Below are 16,997 nucleotides of genomic sequence, written 5' to 3'. Positions count from 1 at the left end.
ACATCTGTAACCCAAATCTTTGGCAAATGGCAGATCACAAGGGTGGAACTATATCAACAATTCACTATTAATAAGGTAAGGAATTCCTGTTCAGACTTTCACAGGCACTAAGTGAGGGTGGTGCTTTATCAGGATTCAAATGTAGTTTCATAAAGGTATGGTAAAATATTATATTTAAGCATCCTGTTGCACTTTATACGATATATGATATAACTCCGTCCTAAGTGCAAACTATATTTATAGGTCTTTCATTTTGTTCCTCTCTATACACTACATGTTTCGGCCCCAAACGGCCATCATCAGGTGTATACACTCACGTATCTGTTACACTGCACTTATTTATAACATTTAAAATTTAAAAACATAGGTCTTCCTGATTAGCACCTATAAAATCAGCGGCACGCACACAAGAAGACTACACAGAATAACACCTATACAATACTAGAAACAAGAAGAAGTTGCTGCAGCACTATAGACATAGGGCGAGTAACCCTGACATTTTTAAGACTTAAAAGTTTAGAGAAAAAAATTTTAAAAGATTTCAAATTAGAACAGAAGATTTTATAAGTGCTACTCAGGAAGACCTACGTTTTTAAATTTTAAATGTTATAAATACGTGCAGTGTAACAGATACGTGAGTGGATACACCTGATGATGGCCGTTTGGGGCCGAAACATGTAGTGTATAGAGAGGAACAAAACGAAAGACCTATAAATATAGTTTGCACTTAGGACGGAGGTATGGTAAAGTTGTCCCTGTACTTAACTAAATAAGCACTACGCCATTAAGGCGCATACGGTAGTGGTTGTATAGATACACATTTTCTTGACCTCGGCACTAGTTGGAGGCGAGTGGTTAGCTTCACGCCCTGGCTGCTTTACCTTGGGGAACGAGCCCCCTGTACCAATTTTATAGGAGGTTTGGTGGACCCCAGAGCCGGTCTGAACGACATGGAGAAGTGAAAATTCTTGACCTCACCAGGACTTCAACTCGAAACCCTCGATCATCCAGCCAGTAGCCAGTTGCTAACCTAACCTATACTATCCCAGCTCTTCAAATCTACTTTCACTGCAGTGAAAATGTGTACAGAAGTTCCAGAACAAGTTTCCATATGTTCTGCCATAAAATTTATCTAGTAATAGTGTGCAAGAAAACAATCTATTTAATCACTCCATTCAAGCAATGTGGCCAGTGTTTATCTTAACCTACACTATTACTTAAATTTACCAAGTACCTATATGACATAAGGGCACTTACGACCTTCTGAGGAGAAATGTGTTCGTTCGTTCGTTCATTCATTCATTCCATATATAAGGATATGGAAAATGACCAGTGAATGCTGATATCAGTGCTAAGTGGCCATTACTGAAGGCAGCATGTCTAAGCTGTGTATGCAGAACCACAGCCTTGTGCTCAAAAAGTGCATGGTATCACAGTTAAGTTCAGTAGCAGTAACCACACCAAAAACTTCACCAATGTATTTAACTTTTTACAAACAACTGTTTGTAACTTTAGGAGCTGGGATAGAGTAGTTGGCATAGCAACTGGCTGCGGGTTGGAGTTCAAGTCCCAGTATGGTCAAGATTATTCTTTTCTCCACACTGTCCAAGCCGGATATAAGGTCCACTCAACCTCCTATCCAACGGGTACCAGGGGCTCTTCCTCCAAGAGTAAAGAGGCCAGGGCATGAACCTAACCACTCACCTCCAACTAGTGCCAAGGTCTAGAAAATGTGGATCTATACATCCACTCCCCATATGCCTTTATGGTGTAGTGTTTAATTAGTTAAACATAGGGACAACTTTACCTTTCTTTTCCTTTAACTGATTGTAACCTTAGTAACAATAATTATTATATGGGCAAACAAAATATGGTACACGGTGCTTACAGGGACTGTTTATAGATAACGTATATGAGTGCACTATGTTAATGACCGTAATAATACAGAATATCAGATCTACATAAAATAGGCAGAGCAGGGTTTTCTGTCGTTAATTCATCAAATCAATTCCATCCTTCATAAGATACTGAGGAAGACTGCATTTCTGGGACATCCAAAACTATTTGACTGCAAAATTACAATATGATGACCATTATCAGCAGTAACAGTTTACTGTTCAACATAATGGACTGCACTACACATCATGTTTAAATAATTGTATGAAGCAGAGTCTTCCTTATGAAGCTTCTCTGCCTTTTATAGAACCTGATGATTCAATACCATGTTTACTAGGGCCTGTCATACCACCCTGAACCAATTCAATCCAGTCCATACGATACAACCTACATTTTGAGGGTCCATTTTTATACGAACCTCTAACCTATACCTAGATTCATGATGCGTATAACACAATGAAAAGAATGTGACTTGTAAACTACAACAAAACAACCACAATTTCCCCCAGCAAGACAGTAAGATATGCCTTTAATTTTCTTGCAACTGTATAGTCCTTGTACAAATTCTGCAGACACGGATATGCCATACACTACATTCGTAACATGAAAAACAAATTAGTATCAATATCATCAAGACAAACACATACAACATTCTTTCAGAAACTGCCACAACTCGATTAAAATTTTTCCAGTCACAGCAACGATTCAATGTGAACAAAAATGACACACTAACAGCTGGTATCTGCACATAAAAAAAAAATATAAGAAACATACAAGGTTCTCAAATAATTACCTAAATCCCTGCAGTTCTCTAAGTATTTAAACGTGTGGCGCTCCCTTTAAATTCCTACCAACACATGGATCACCGAAAACATGAATATCATCTTACAAAACATAAGCGATATCTGCATATATTAAAAATACAGAAGTGAGACAGATATCTAATTCTGATGCAAATGAACCATGCTTTGTACAATGTTCTAATACTAACCTAAAAGTTACTGGCCAGATATATCGATTTCTTTCCACAGATACCCGGAAACAAAAATGTAAAATTTTGTAATATTCCCCGGAAATGGTCATTATGACGGCTACATGCAGTTTCGTTGCCCTACATTAATAAATTCAATCAATTCAAAATATAAGGAAACACTTTGAGTTGGCACAATTAACATTCACAAATTACGAAAATAACACCAATAAGGCTTGTACTACAAATATAATCAATCTCGCACACCGGTATTCCTCGATTATTGGTATCGCGGCCGAACATTCGTTTCGCCGATTGGTAACTGATTGTAATGACAGCAGTGATACGAGCGAGCTTATAATGGAGTTGTCTGTATTGAGAAACATATTGGAACACATGAAAATCAATTCTACCCACTGTATTCTAAAGCCTACAAATCACAATCGACCTTCCAAAACGAAAAACACTTTACAATAACAACACTATGGCCGAGAGAACAATGAACTTTGTGAACGCCATTCGAAGTGTCCTCTTTCGGCTTGGGTGCCTTGATAGGCCTACGCTCAATACTTCCTGTACTACAAACCTACCCGAGATCAAAGGTGATATTATCCGAATTCTAGGAAAGGTCATGAATACAAGGAATCGTATGTGTGTATGCAAAAGCTGCTCACCAGTCCTTCTTATATAGCAAAACGCTGCAGGACTCCCAAATTTACCGAAAACCTTCTTCCTCGCACATATCGCACAGTATCGTGTAAAATAGTCGAAATAAATTTTAAGACCAGTGATCTAATTGGTTAGAATAATACCCCCTATCCTTACTTGTCGTGAAAATACAACCAATCAGGTGATATCTTTTATGCCGTCATTAGAAATGTGGATTCCCAAGCAACCAATGGCGTAATAGCATTCAGGTAAGTACCCGTATAGCATTTCTTTCGACACAGAACACCCAATTTACTATAGAGGACTGCGATAAAACGCAAACAGTCAACACGAACTTAAAATTCTAATACACTTATAAAATACATATTTTACATACTACCGATTGTCATTAAATGTACTCACCCAGCTGAAGTAAACTCGCAATGGCAGAGCATTTTTTTCTCTACCAAAGCAACAGTTTAAAACATCTTAACAATAAAAAAACCTGAACGAATACTTGTCAACAATCATCCCAGCTTCCAAATAAATGATGCATAAACGCAAGGTCTCCAATTACCGTGCAAAATAATCAATTTCCGACTTCAAGTTACCTTGCTCATCGGCGACACTATCGCCACACGACTACCTCGCGAACTACAATTCACCCTCTATGTGTGCTGAACTCTGGTGGAGTTTCAGTGAATTTCAATCAAAAAAACATACCAGTCTTAAACACCCTCGTTTATTCACGCTATTTTTGCTGCGTGGATGGTAGCCCCCCCCCCCAGTGGGCATTATGAAACAACTTGAAATAAGGGAACTATCGGTATATCTCCCTTACACCTATTATGTGTTTTACGTGTACATTAGAAAAACTGTATTTTACACATGGCAAATGCCCCTGGATTAATTCTGTTGCTTTTGTGTTTAATCACAGAGAAACCAGGTCTCTTTGCAATCTCAGAGCCTCTATATACTTGGGAAGAAAATCATCTACAGGCAAACACATCATCTCATTTAAAACTAATACAACAAATGGCTGACAGCATCACATCAGACTTAAATTATGGAAATGACACACACACACACACACAGGCACACTTGTTACAATCAGAAACAATTTCTTCCATCTGTACTCCATCGCAGCAGAAGTCAGAAAACTACAACTCCATCCAGTGTAGATTGCAGGTGAAAACTGTGTTTTTATGTTGGTACTATACAGAGAATTGGTCTCTTTAGTGATGACTTCTATTCTGATAGTACTCTGAATTTAACAAAAATGAATTTTAAATAAAAACGGGAGGATGGATAATGTCCAGNTCATGTGTGTAGTTTTTTAACGATTTTAATATTTGTCTTAACTCTTGCAGATGGGTTATGCTGTGCTTGGTTTATATAGCACATCTCTTGTCAGTGCTGGTGTCCGGAGATGGGGCCAGTTCTATTGACTGGGTCCAACTGAGGAGGTTCCCCCTGAAGATGGAGACAGGATCCAGTCTACAAAAAGCTGAATTTTAAATAAAAACGGGAGGATGGATAATGTCCATAAACACAGTAACTGTGCTAGTAGGGAGGTTTGTCTAGAAGTGAACATAGAAAAACTGAAGTATATGTTCATGATGTGTCATCAGAAATAAAGATTGCTAATAAATTTTTCAAATACATAATAGAGTTTAAATATCTTGGAAGAGTAACAAATTAGAATTGCACTTAGGAAAAAATTAAGAGCAGATTTAATTTGAAGAATTCTTGCTAATGCTTGGTACACTCAGAAGATTCTCTTCTTTGCTGTCTATAAAACCTTTACATGTTCTTTTGTATACGTGTGAAACTTTGTCACATTAAGGGAAGAACATATTAGTATGGTTGAGAGAATAACTGAGGAAGAATTAAGAGGAGACTAGAAAATTCATGAGGAGCTTTGTATTTTGTACTCTCTCCTGGCTGGACGAACAAATAAAGGATAAGAGGGTGCACTGAAGATGTGTAAAATGCATACAAAATTTTACTTGAAAATCTTGAAGAGAGAACAGTTGGGAGACCTAGGCTCAATGGTAGGACAATATTTAAACATTCCTAGAGAAATAGTATGAGACAGTGTGGATAAAATTCATTTCTCTTAGAATAATGACCAGAGGCAGTTTTCTGTAAAGAAGAAATGAACTTTTGGCTTCATCAAAGGCAGGGAATCTGACTAGTTGAGTGATTATTAGTTTTTCACAGAGGATCCTGCTCCATGGAGATTGTCACTTGAGAGGAAATTCTTCACATCTGAAAATCATTATGCATGAAGCTTTATTAAAATTTGATTTGTTTCATTCTGGTCTGTTTTATCTTTATTAAAATGTATATTAAGACTGTACCCACATTAGCAGCATCACAGACAATTCAGAAATGAAGTCCAGTCTTTCCAAAATTTTAAAACAATAGAATCGTGCATAAATTTATGTATGATATTCTGTGTTAAAATTAATACTATTCAAACCAAAAATAGATTACAATGACTGATGCCAGCATAAAGACATCATATATACTGCCATTCAGCACTTACAGTCAAATGCAAGACACCGCTGAGCTTCCTCAAGCTTATAATACAGGGCTTTTATCATGTGCCACTACTATGCCACAACGAGCCTATAAGATGTTTCCCTGATAAATCCATTTCAGCAGACAAGTAGCTGAGCACGTTCACAGCATCATAAATTTTAGACTGTGTACATAGAGCACTATGAAATGTGTTTTTGAACAAGATGCTACCACAGTTGTTACCCATGACATACATGCTTTCAACTTAAGAACAACTACATGAATTTATACTTCTGTCTTGATATGCTCTTTGGAAATCTTATACCTAGGCTCAAAGGGAAGGACAAAATTAAACTGGTTCTTAAAGAAATAGGAACAGGTTGAGTTGTGATACTTTATGAAAAAAGGAATGAACCTTTGGGTTCCATAAGAGGTGGGAGATTTCTGGACTAGCTGAGAGGTTATCAGCACCTTATAAAGGGCTCTTTTCCATTAAGTTAGTTAGCGATTTAGATCTACAGACCTGGGTCCTCAATTTTAATTTCTACATAAACTGTTCAACTAATGCAGAATATTAAAACGGTGCTTCAACATACCTAAGAGATCTAAACTATTAAAACTTAGGCACCCTGGATTCAGGAGGCATCAACCCAAAGGCAATAACTTTAGAAACAATATAATACATACATTAATTTCCCTTGAAATTTTCATAGAAAGTACAGAACTCTATCCTCCAGTTATAACCTCTAACCCAGCCCTGTCCAACGCGGCGCCCGTGATATATTTTTCTGGCACCCTCCGTAAGAACATATAATTGAGCAAATTTTTAATATTAATTCAAATTGTAAGACAAGATACATTTTTTAACGTCTGAGTACTGTTAAATATTTTCACAAAATTTCCTTTAAGCATGGTACAGACATTCCTTGAAAATTTATACCTATTTTTTTCTTCCTTGCTAGCATCACCAGTCTTAATTCTTTTTTCACTGGAGAAACCGTCGTCCTCTCAAGATCATGTAATTTTCCCTAGTGGTATTTTTACCCCCTCAAATAGTCACAAGTCCCCACTGAATCTGCTTTCATGGATTTCGGATTTATGGCCAGGGTATCATAAAATTTTCTGTGCTCGGCAGGGCAAACATATTCACCGACACGAACGTGACTATGGGGCCCAGCTTACCGTAATTTCCTCAATTTCTAAACTCGTCAGCAATATGAATCAAAGTTCCTTTAATCCCAACAAAGCAATGCCGCAAACAATAAGAATTTGTTAAGAGGGTCCTACACTAATGGAAATTGGTAGTAGCTATATTTCCCAGTTCGCTTTCTTCAGCCAAACATTCAGTATTACTTGCGAGTTTGTGAAGACCATCGTTCAGTTATCAGTGTATTTTAGTTATTGTACTTCAAATTATTGAGTAAATAAGCAGCACTATTTTCTATAGCTATTCTTGATATGGCTAAAAGACAAAGAAGTTATAGTTTTAACAGTGAATGAGAGGAGCAGTATTGTTTTATTGAATACAGAGGAAAACCTGTGTGTTTATTGTGTAATGGTAGAGTGTCTGTTCCTAAAAAAGTAATGTAGAGCGACATTTTTTGACTAATCACAAAAACTTCAACAGTGAATTTCCTGTGAAATCTGAAATAAGAAAACAAAATGTGAAAGACCTAAAATCTAAATTAACCTTGCAACAATGTGTATTTGCAAAGCCTATCCAGCAAAGTAGTAACATAACAATAGCTTCTTATAAAATCTGTCATGTGTTAGCTAAAAGGAAGAAACCTTTCAGTGATGGGGAAATAGTTAAAGAAGCTATGAACAGTGCCAGCGAGTCTCTCTTCAATGGTCACAAAGATAAATGTGCACTTATGTCTTCCATCAAAGGACTTCAGTTGTCTCACCAAACTGTTGCTAGACGAGTTGAACAGATTTCTGATAATCTGGAATCTCAAACACATCAGGATTTGCAATTGTGTGAATATTTTTCACTCCAGCTTGACGAAAGCACTGATATATCGGATGTTGCACAATTATGTGTATTTGTTAGAATGGTTTTTGGCGATTTTACGGTAAAGGAAGAGTTCGTTAAACTGCTGCCACTTCATGAACGTACTAGGGAAGAAGACATATTTAATGTGTTCCTTAAATTTGTGAAAGAATGTAACTTACCACTTTCAAAACTTGTTGCTATAACTACAGATGGGGCGCCTTCAATTACTGGTAGACACAATGGGTTTCTTGCTCTTTGTGCTAAGGATGAATCATTTCCCAATGTTCTTTCTTATCACTGCATTATCCACCAGGAAGCTTTATGCGCAAAGGTTTTGAAGTTCCACCATGTTATGAATGTAGTAACTCGTGTGGTAAATTATATCAGATCATCTTCTACTCATCATCGATTGTTCAGAAATCTTTTGAATGTGTCGGACACTGACCATGGTGACATAATTTTCCATGCAGACAAGGTGGCTTAGCAGGGGGAAAACACTGGAACGATTTTGCTGTTTTCTGGATGAGGTCAAGGACTTTCTGAAATCATCTCCTGGCCAATATTATCAAGAACTTGGTGAAATATCATGGCTACTAGATTTAGCTTTCTTGACAGATATCACCTCAAAATTAAATGAGTTAAATCTTGTATTACAAGGGAAAGATCATAACATTTCAAGCATGATAAGTGTGGTTAATTCTTTTCAAAAGAAACTAAAGCTATGGATTGCACATTTAAACAGAAATTCCCTTTCACATTTTCCGCATATGAAATCTGTTGTGAAAACCTTAAATGGCTGTGAATACGATCTTCCATCTTTTGCCCTGCATCCTGAAGCCCTTGTGACCGAATTTGGTAACAGATTTCGCCAGTTTTCAACACTTGAACCAGTGACAATGTTTATCAGTAATCCATTCGCTACTGTTGACGTTAGTGAACTTCGAGGAGAGGTGTGTGAAATCTTCAGAAAGTATAATCTTCAAGAATTAGAAATGGAAATTTCAAATTTCCAAGAAGACATATCTTTGAAATCCTCATTTGCAACTTGTAGCAATTTCTGGACTCTGGTGGACAGGAGTAAATATCCCATGATTCATAGCATTGCTCTGAAAATTTCTTCTTGTTTTGGTTCGACGTATCTGTGCGAAGTCACATTTTCATCTATGATCATCATCAAAAATAAGTACTGGTCCTGCCTAACAGACTCACACCTAGATGATGCACTAAGAGCAGCGTGTTCCAGCTACACATCAGATTTTCGACAACTTGCAGCTAACATACAGTGTCAAATTTCACACTAATTATGTAAGATTGTAAGTAAATATAATTATATTAACAATAGATTTAGCCAGTATTAAATTTCTAACTATTTTATTATTAATTATTATTATTATTAGTAGTAGTAGTAGTAGTATTAAGAAGTAGTATAAATAGTAGTATTAAGTAGTAGTAGTAGTAGTAGTAGTAGTAGTGTGGTGGCGCCCGCACCTCCATAGGCATCAGTGAATTGTGCCCGAGCGTTGGACAGCACTGCTCTAACCAGTCTGTGTATGTCATTCTATATACACAGATTTTTTATGACCGCACACTGACAAAAACCTCCAATGTTCCTCCCATCAAATTGGGCTAACCCATAAAGTGTAAGTTTGTTTCATGAAAGTGTTGTCTATGATCACACTATATACACTGATAAATTTTCTGTAACATTTAGTTCAGTAACATATGATCTCAGTATAATAAATTTATGTTAGATGTCCACTGTCTAAGGTATACTTAATACAGAAGATATTTCAGGAACTGGCTCTTCCTGTCTTTCAATTGATTGCTTATCATTATGAAAGATGTGTTTACTGTTTTTATATATGATGTTAGTGGCAGTAAAGACAAAATTCAGAGTTGTATGAATGAATATGTGCAAGTACTACTAGATCACCTAAAAGAATCAAACTAGTATTAGAACTTGCAACAACCATTCCATGGCCATCCTTTTGTTTGCACATTAAATCAAGGCCACCAATTCAGTTCTTCTATCACAGATTATTCTCTTCACTCCTGTTAATTATTGACAACTATAAGATTATTCTGCCAGCATGCACTTAGCTTCCTAAGTTAGCTGCTAATGGTGGCTTGTAAAAGTTTCACACTCAAAGTATTTCAGGCAAATTACATGTATTTTAGACATATGACTGAATTTGTACATTTCAAAAGCATAAACATAATGCAATACAAAAGTTCAAAATATACATTAGAAATAGCCAGTTCGCTCCTGTGGATTGATATATAGATACCAGTCATTTCCAAAATTATTCAGTAACTGTTGCAACACACTGCACAGTCTTCAGGTATCAATACGTGGAGCTATACTGTTCTCTGAAGAATCCTGTCGAAATTTCTTCTGTACTGGTTGTTCCAATTCTTGATCCACTTCATCATTCTCTAAGGTATCATCTTTATCAAGTTCATTATGTTCATTTATGTCTTTATTTGCAATTACTATTGTCTTTCCAAGACGTCGACCAGCTGAAAATGATCAAGAATGATGTAGTTTCCTTTGCAACAAACTTCACTTTCCTTGTAGACAAAACAAAATACTATATACCTGCTTCTAATCTTGATTAACCCCTTCCTTGCTCAATTCAACATATGTGGTGTGATCAAATAATTACTGGATTGTTTCTCTGTGATAACTGCATTTACCCTCTATTCCATGCTATAGTTCCCTTGTGATCTGATGCAGCGAGTCCAACAATTATGCAACTACTGGAAGCATTGTTTTGAACCATGAATCATGACATCAAATCTCCTCCCCTACATTACCAACTTTTGTTTAATTGCCTGTGATGAACTTCAAAAAGAACTGTGGATCGCCCTGAAATTTTCTTTGAAGGTCCTGGCACAATTCTGTTCTATCTTGTGAAGCACACACTATGCAGCAACCCATCATATATTCAGATCTTAAAATACTTTTGCATGATCCAAATGGTATTTTCACATCATAAGTCATGTCAAAAACAGTGACAGATTTACTAAGCTTGATACTAAATTTTCATCCATTTTGATAGTGGATGGATATCCTGAACGCTCAGTGTTGTTAACTGATGTCACTCCACTTGAGAACTTGTAAAACCTATAAAACATTCCAGTTCTTGTCGTTGTTTCTGCTCTGTAAGACAGGTTTTAACATCTTGTACATTTACGGTAAATGTCTCCCAAGTTTAAAAGACAACATGTTTCACATATGGTGTTCTTTGAAAATTTGCCACTTTCCAATAAAACAAACATCACAGAGGGTAAAACACACAACTCACTTCACAATGTGTTAATTCTGAGGAATTTTAAAATGAGCAACAAATAACTCAGCAGATTCTACTCTGACTCAAACTAGCAGAGGAGTGCTGTCCTAACTGCAGTGATATCATATTGCAGCAAATCCAGAAACTAAATGATCACACCATGTATCTGCATTCATGTCAAGCAGATCACCTGTTACCATGGCACAACACATCCTACAACTAAAGCAGCTGTAAGACTTGGCAAGAGGATAAAACAACACTAGAGAAGAGGGCTAAAAATATGAAATGATATTGCAAGAGTTGTTACAGAATAGAATGGGCCATACTTACTTCAAATTTAGGAACTCCTAAATAACATGCATATTATAAATATAAATGTTCAATCGTAAAGAAAAAAACATGAAAAATTAAGTAGTTATATATAGGACAATCATATAACAAAAAGAAACATGGCATCTTCATACAAGATAACATCTCTTTCTATAACTAACTCCGTGACCTTTAGTCCACAAACGAACTATACCAACCAAGCGACTGCCACTTGTCAGCGAAGTTAGTGCCAACTTTAGTGGATAGAGGGTGTCACGTGGTCGGCGCAACACATCCCTACGCCTGTTAATCTGTTTTCTAGACTGGAGCTGCTACTTTTCCATTCAAGTGGCTCCTCAATTATTCTCACGAGGCTGAGTGGGCTGAGTGGACCCCGTTCCAGACCCACTACTTCTCAGAAAATATGGTAGTGCCAGGAATCTAACCTCAGACCTTTGGATCTGTAGCCAGGAACTCTGACCACTAGACCACAGAGGCGGTTAACATCTCTCTATGTAATAAAATCATGACAGTGCTGTGTGATAATGGGTATGCACATGCTGACTGCAGGTAGTACTAATTCTGCTGGCAGGTGGATATGCCAACAACAGTCTGTTACCAGCTGTTATCGTTTTCATAAAAAATTCTTATTTAGATTCTGGATGTTATGGTGGGGTTTTGACAATGTGGAGTCCCTATTAAAGTAACATAAAATTTAAACATGTGTATGAAGGTAACATAATGCCTAATACACTTCACACAAAAGAACAGGAATAGTATTATTTGAAAATTATGGATCAAAAACAGCAAACTTAATATCAAAGAGATGTAATGATGAAAATGTATATGAATTAATGACGAGAGAATTACTGGCTAATTTCACTTGGAATAAATACCAGTGTATTATCATATATTCTTTACCAGCACAACACATCAACCATTCACATTAGTCAAATTAGGCTGCCACGTTTCAAATTAGTACCGTTCATCCTCAGGGCCTCCACCTATGCTGCTTTAATACTGTCATAGGCGCAGGGAGATGCTAGTAGGTTGGTCTAGAAGTAAACGCAGAGAAAACTAAGTGTATGTTGCTATCTTGTCACAAAAATGAAAGGCAAAATCATGACATAAAGCTAGGTAACAGATGATCTGAAAATGTGGCACAGGTCAGATATTTTGGAACGGCTGTAACAAATCAAAACCTAATTCAGGAGGAAATTAAGAGGATACTGAACTAGGGTAATGCTTGCTACCATTCAGTTCAGAAGGCATATGAGGGAGGGTATGTATAGATCCACATTTTCTAGACCTCGGCACTAACTGGAGGTTGGGTGGTCAGCTTCATGCCCTGGTCACTTTAACCCCAGGGAAAGAGCCACGGGTACCCATTGGATAGGAGGCTGGGTGGGCCCCAGAGTCAGTCTAGACGATGTGGAGAAGAGAAAATTCTTGCCCCTAACAGGACTCAAACTCTGACCCATCAGTCATCAAGCCCATAGCCAGTCACTATACCGACAGCACTATCCCGGCTCCGACATCATGTGTTTATAATATACCTCCATACAAATTTTAAATGCAAGGTTCCAGTTGTCCATTACTTATCATCATGTCAAAGGTTAAGGAAAATGTTCGGCCACCATGTTGATATTTTAAATTCTACAAAACACTTTGATAAAAAGTTGCATATTTTATCGTTAATATCCTAAATTAAGTGGGACTAATGTTACCCCCACCTTACAGGTTTGCACCATGTGACATTTTATTATTACATAGTGTAGGACATTATAAAGTAATGGCACTGAGGTGGCCCTCAGGAGCACAGAGCTTCATGAAAACCAGTGAACTGATTCAGAAGTCAGAAGGATGGGACATATGCATGTGCACACATATACACAGCATGATGATCAGGCTAAAAAGCTCCTGGTTCAGAAAGAATCAGTATAAAATAGAGTATATTCCAAAACTACAACATGTTAAGATATGCATAATGTTTTGGAAGACAACATACTCGTATTTCAGAAAAATGGAGACTAGCAATTATAATACTCATGTGATTTACGTAGTGTGACAATAGACAGGTTTTGGATTGATGACTGGATTTACTGGACTCTTTGATGCAGTGTGTGATTACACTTTACAGTTCACTGTTATAAACTCATCATCACACGTGCACACACACCCATGGGGGGGGGCAAAAATGTACATACCTCAACATACATTTGGCATGTATCAGAAACCACTGTATACTAGATCTGCTAAATCCTATCTCACGTGCACGTTGTTTTGTGGTGCTTGTGTAAACTGTTCCAACACCACTGCAGAAGAGGCAGGACCCGTTACTGTGCAAGGCCTCCCAGATCTTTGCTTGTGTAAATTATGCACTGTACCATCAGACTCAAATTTGTCACAAATGTATGCAACTTCACTATGTTGGTCAGAAACTTCTGATATGGATGTAAGAGAATTTTAAATTTCTCTGTGGGACAACAATACGTTGTTAAAACTGTATGAAGTCCCAGCTTCCACCTCCTCCTCCTCTTTTTCAAGGGTATGGGCCATTGGCCTGTTTCCAGCTTCAAGAGAATATATCCTCCCGTCTATGTGTCATCCGACATTTTGGTCCTCTGGATTTATAATAAGTAATATCTGTGGGGCTCTATCTCTTGTCATTCTTAAAAAGTGTTCATACCAGTTTTATTTTTGCTTTCTATTATACCAGTTAAAATGAATATTTCTAGTTTTAACTATTGCCTATACTTCATTTTTGATCTAGGAGAGTGTATCCAGCTACCAGACATATGATGTACTGGCAATCTTCAAGAGAATTTTTGTACAGTTTATATAAAGATCAGTAAAAGCAAGGTAAAGTCCTAGCATTACCCACATTGCAGTATGGATCAAAATCCTGGATGTTTATACAACAAAAGCAATGAACAGAAGTGGCTGAAGTCTGTTTCCTCAGGGATATGGCGGAATAGAATAGTTAAAACAAAGCATAATGAGGTACTGTAATAAGATATGAATTATACATGCATATGTTGATATTTATAATTTAAACATAATACAAGAAATGGCATGGATATGTCATTATAATTCACAAGTATCATCTACCATAGAAAGCAGTGACCCTAAAATAACATTGAAGAACCAGTCCAAGATGCCCACTCTTAAGATGGAACCAACAATTTATAAAAGAAGTTTGGAACTGGAACAGGCCAAATGACCTAATCCTTGCTGTATGAGGATGATATGTAATTTTACTAAGGGCTTGGATTTTATGTATCTAGGAAATGTGCTCTGTATGTGATGGGTGTTGATAGGACTGCTGGAAGGGGTTCACCTATATACATGAAGATGTTTATGACCTTTCACTAGTTGTAATTACATGCTGCCATCTTCAACTGTTAAGAAGAAATAATACTTTTATTAAAATAGTGACCATGGAAAAGGTGATGTAACATATATTGGATGTCTTCCAAACTTATTTTAAATAACATCCACAGATTTTGTACCCAGAGTAAAGGCAACGATAACTTCAGCAAATACACTGCAGGAATGTCACTGAACTGAACCATCATGGCTTTGGCATTACCTGTACCGAACCTTCGGCTTTCATTAGCAGAGTCACTATCAGATTCACACAGCATTTCATAATCAGATAATGAGATGTGGTATCACAAAAAAATGGAAAGATCCGATTTTAAGTAAACCAAACATTTGCAATAAAACACCTGTCATCTAACTGCAAATATTTTACTGTATGCTTACTTTTTATGTATGAAACTTGGGTTTCTCACATTAAGGGAAGAAGAGAGACTGCAAGTGCTTTACAGCAAGGTGCTGAGGAGAGTATTTAGACCTGAGAAGTTACACGAGGATGCAGAAAATTACATAATGGGGGCTTTATTCAAACACGGCAGACATCTTGCATGCTGTGTCAGTTTAACCATTAGGCATTACAGTGCACACTGCTACAAGTGGATTGCTCTTACAAGGAGGAAGACATCAAACTGAGTGCAGTTGATTATGACCACAATCCTATAATATTTTATTCTATATCATAAGAGAATACTAAATGTACTCACCAGCTTTTATTAATAAAAATCTGCAAGCTGTGGTAATGGCACCCTTTGATTGTTCTTCACTGAGTCCAAAAAGAAGACCTCTGAAATGTATGGTAAGGAAGCAGGTTAAGCACAACATATTCTTTATGTCATTGCCTCAATTCCTGAATGCTAACCTCCGATGTCATCTCATAAACAACATAAAACATGTGTGGTAGATGAGCAAGAATCTACAATATGAAATCTCCACCAATCAGTCCAAAAATTGAGTTATGAGATAACATAGCGTAAAAATTTCTTCTGTTTAACTGTCTCAGAAACCATGAGACTTGCAGAAAGCATGCACTGGGCATAAAAACTGACCTTGTATTTACTGTAATAATATCCCACTCAATAAAACAAATCAGACTGTTTACAGCCAAATCCCAATGAACAGAAAAAGATTCCTGCTAAAAAAGGTTTCATTTCTCTCTACAATTTTTGTTCAGAATGTTGATATTTAGCAAGCTATACACAGAACTGGCTATAGGTCTTCATGTATAGTATCTCCTACTGTTATCCAATGTTAACCAAAACTGGAAGAGAGTGGCAAATTTTTGTAACCGCCCCCCCCCCCAATATTAAATTCCATGAAAATATGTTCAGGGGTTTTCAACTTCTTAAATGTGGCTAGACATGGGTAAATTAACAGACACATTACAATTATTATTTTGCTGGACATTATCCATCATCTTGTCTATTCTAAAAAACAGTCTAGTTTCTATTAAAAAACACAACGTTTCGAGAACTGGAATCTGTCCCCGTCTTCAGGTAAAACCTACTCAGTTGGGTCCAATAGACAGAGCTAGCCCCTATCTCCGGACAACTATGCCAATTTCCGAAGGGATTCATAAAAGAAGCACAACTTAATCCATCTGTGAGAGCTAAGAGATATTGAAGCTATCATAATTTGAGGCTTAGCACCAGAGAAAAACATCTAGAATGAAATCATACCTGGAGAGAAGCAATACTCCTTGTGGTATACAAGCACATCAAAATCATCTGTGGGAGCTAAGAAATATTGAAGATATGCTAATTTGAGGCTTAGCACCAGAGAATATCGTGAATGAAATCATACCGGAAGAGAAGCAATACTCCTTGTGGTACCAACATATGAAACAATTGGTTACCCAAACCAACTACACTAGACGTCGATGTAGTCTCTTGATTTCTGCTGTAATGACAGGGGCCCAGATGGGAGAGATATCCATACTGGGTTGACTGATTGGATGGTCCAGCAGAGACATGTGGGCTGA

General features: G+C 37.0%; 2 protein-coding genes and 1 long non-coding RNA gene across 10 annotated transcripts in view; 1 reads left to right on the top strand and 2 right to left on the bottom strand.

Moving 5' to 3' along the window:
• LOC111864453 (chromodomain-helicase-DNA-binding protein 7) overlaps positions 1-4,014 on the bottom strand; it is a 144,088-nt gene extending 140,074 nt beyond the window's left edge. Inside the window, exon 1 of one of the 7 annotated variants that reach the window (XM_023851703.2) lies at positions 3,938-4,014. The gene's annotated coding sequence lies outside the window, so the exon portion shown is untranslated. Of the gene's footprint in view, positions 1-2,689; positions 2,715-2,887; positions 3,416-3,456; positions 3,509-3,540; positions 3,751-3,937 lie in introns of those variants that run through there. The other 6 variants (XM_023851708.2, XM_023851702.2, XM_023851709.2 and 3 more) reach the window with 6 other exon arrangements.
• Positions 4,015-4,215: 201 nt separating this feature from the next.
• LOC111864455 lies at positions 4,216-5,788 on the top strand. The gene is made up of 3 exons (XR_002842794.2): positions 4,216-4,340; positions 4,452-4,702; positions 4,885-5,788. It is a non-coding gene; the product is annotated as an uncharacterized LOC111864455 (long non-coding RNA).
• Positions 5,789-10,186: 4,398 nt separating this feature from the next.
• LOC111864442 (ribonuclease P protein subunit p30) overlaps positions 10,187-16,997 on the bottom strand; it is a 32,632-nt gene continuing 25,821 nt past the window's right edge. For both annotated transcript variants that reach the window (XM_023851679.2, XM_023851680.2), the window contains exons 7-8: positions 15,724-15,803; positions 10,187-10,556 (exon numbers count right to left, since the gene is read on the bottom strand). In XM_023851679.2, coding sequence (XP_023707447.1) covers positions 10,375-10,556; positions 15,724-15,803 — 262 coding nt within the window. In that variant the 3' untranslated portion in view covers positions 10,187-10,374. The remainder of the gene's footprint in view (positions 10,557-15,723; positions 15,804-16,997) is intronic.

The sequence above is a fragment of the Cryptotermes secundus genome, unplaced genomic scaffold (genome assembly GCF_002891405.2).
Source record: "Cryptotermes secundus unplaced genomic scaffold, Csec_1.0 scaffold621, whole genome shotgun sequence".
NCBI classification, from domain to species: domain Eukaryota; kingdom Metazoa; phylum Arthropoda; class Insecta; order Blattodea; family Kalotermitidae; genus Cryptotermes; species Cryptotermes secundus.
The sequence above is the reverse complement of the archived record's forward strand: the minus strand, read 5'-3'. Positions and strand labels throughout refer to the sequence as shown.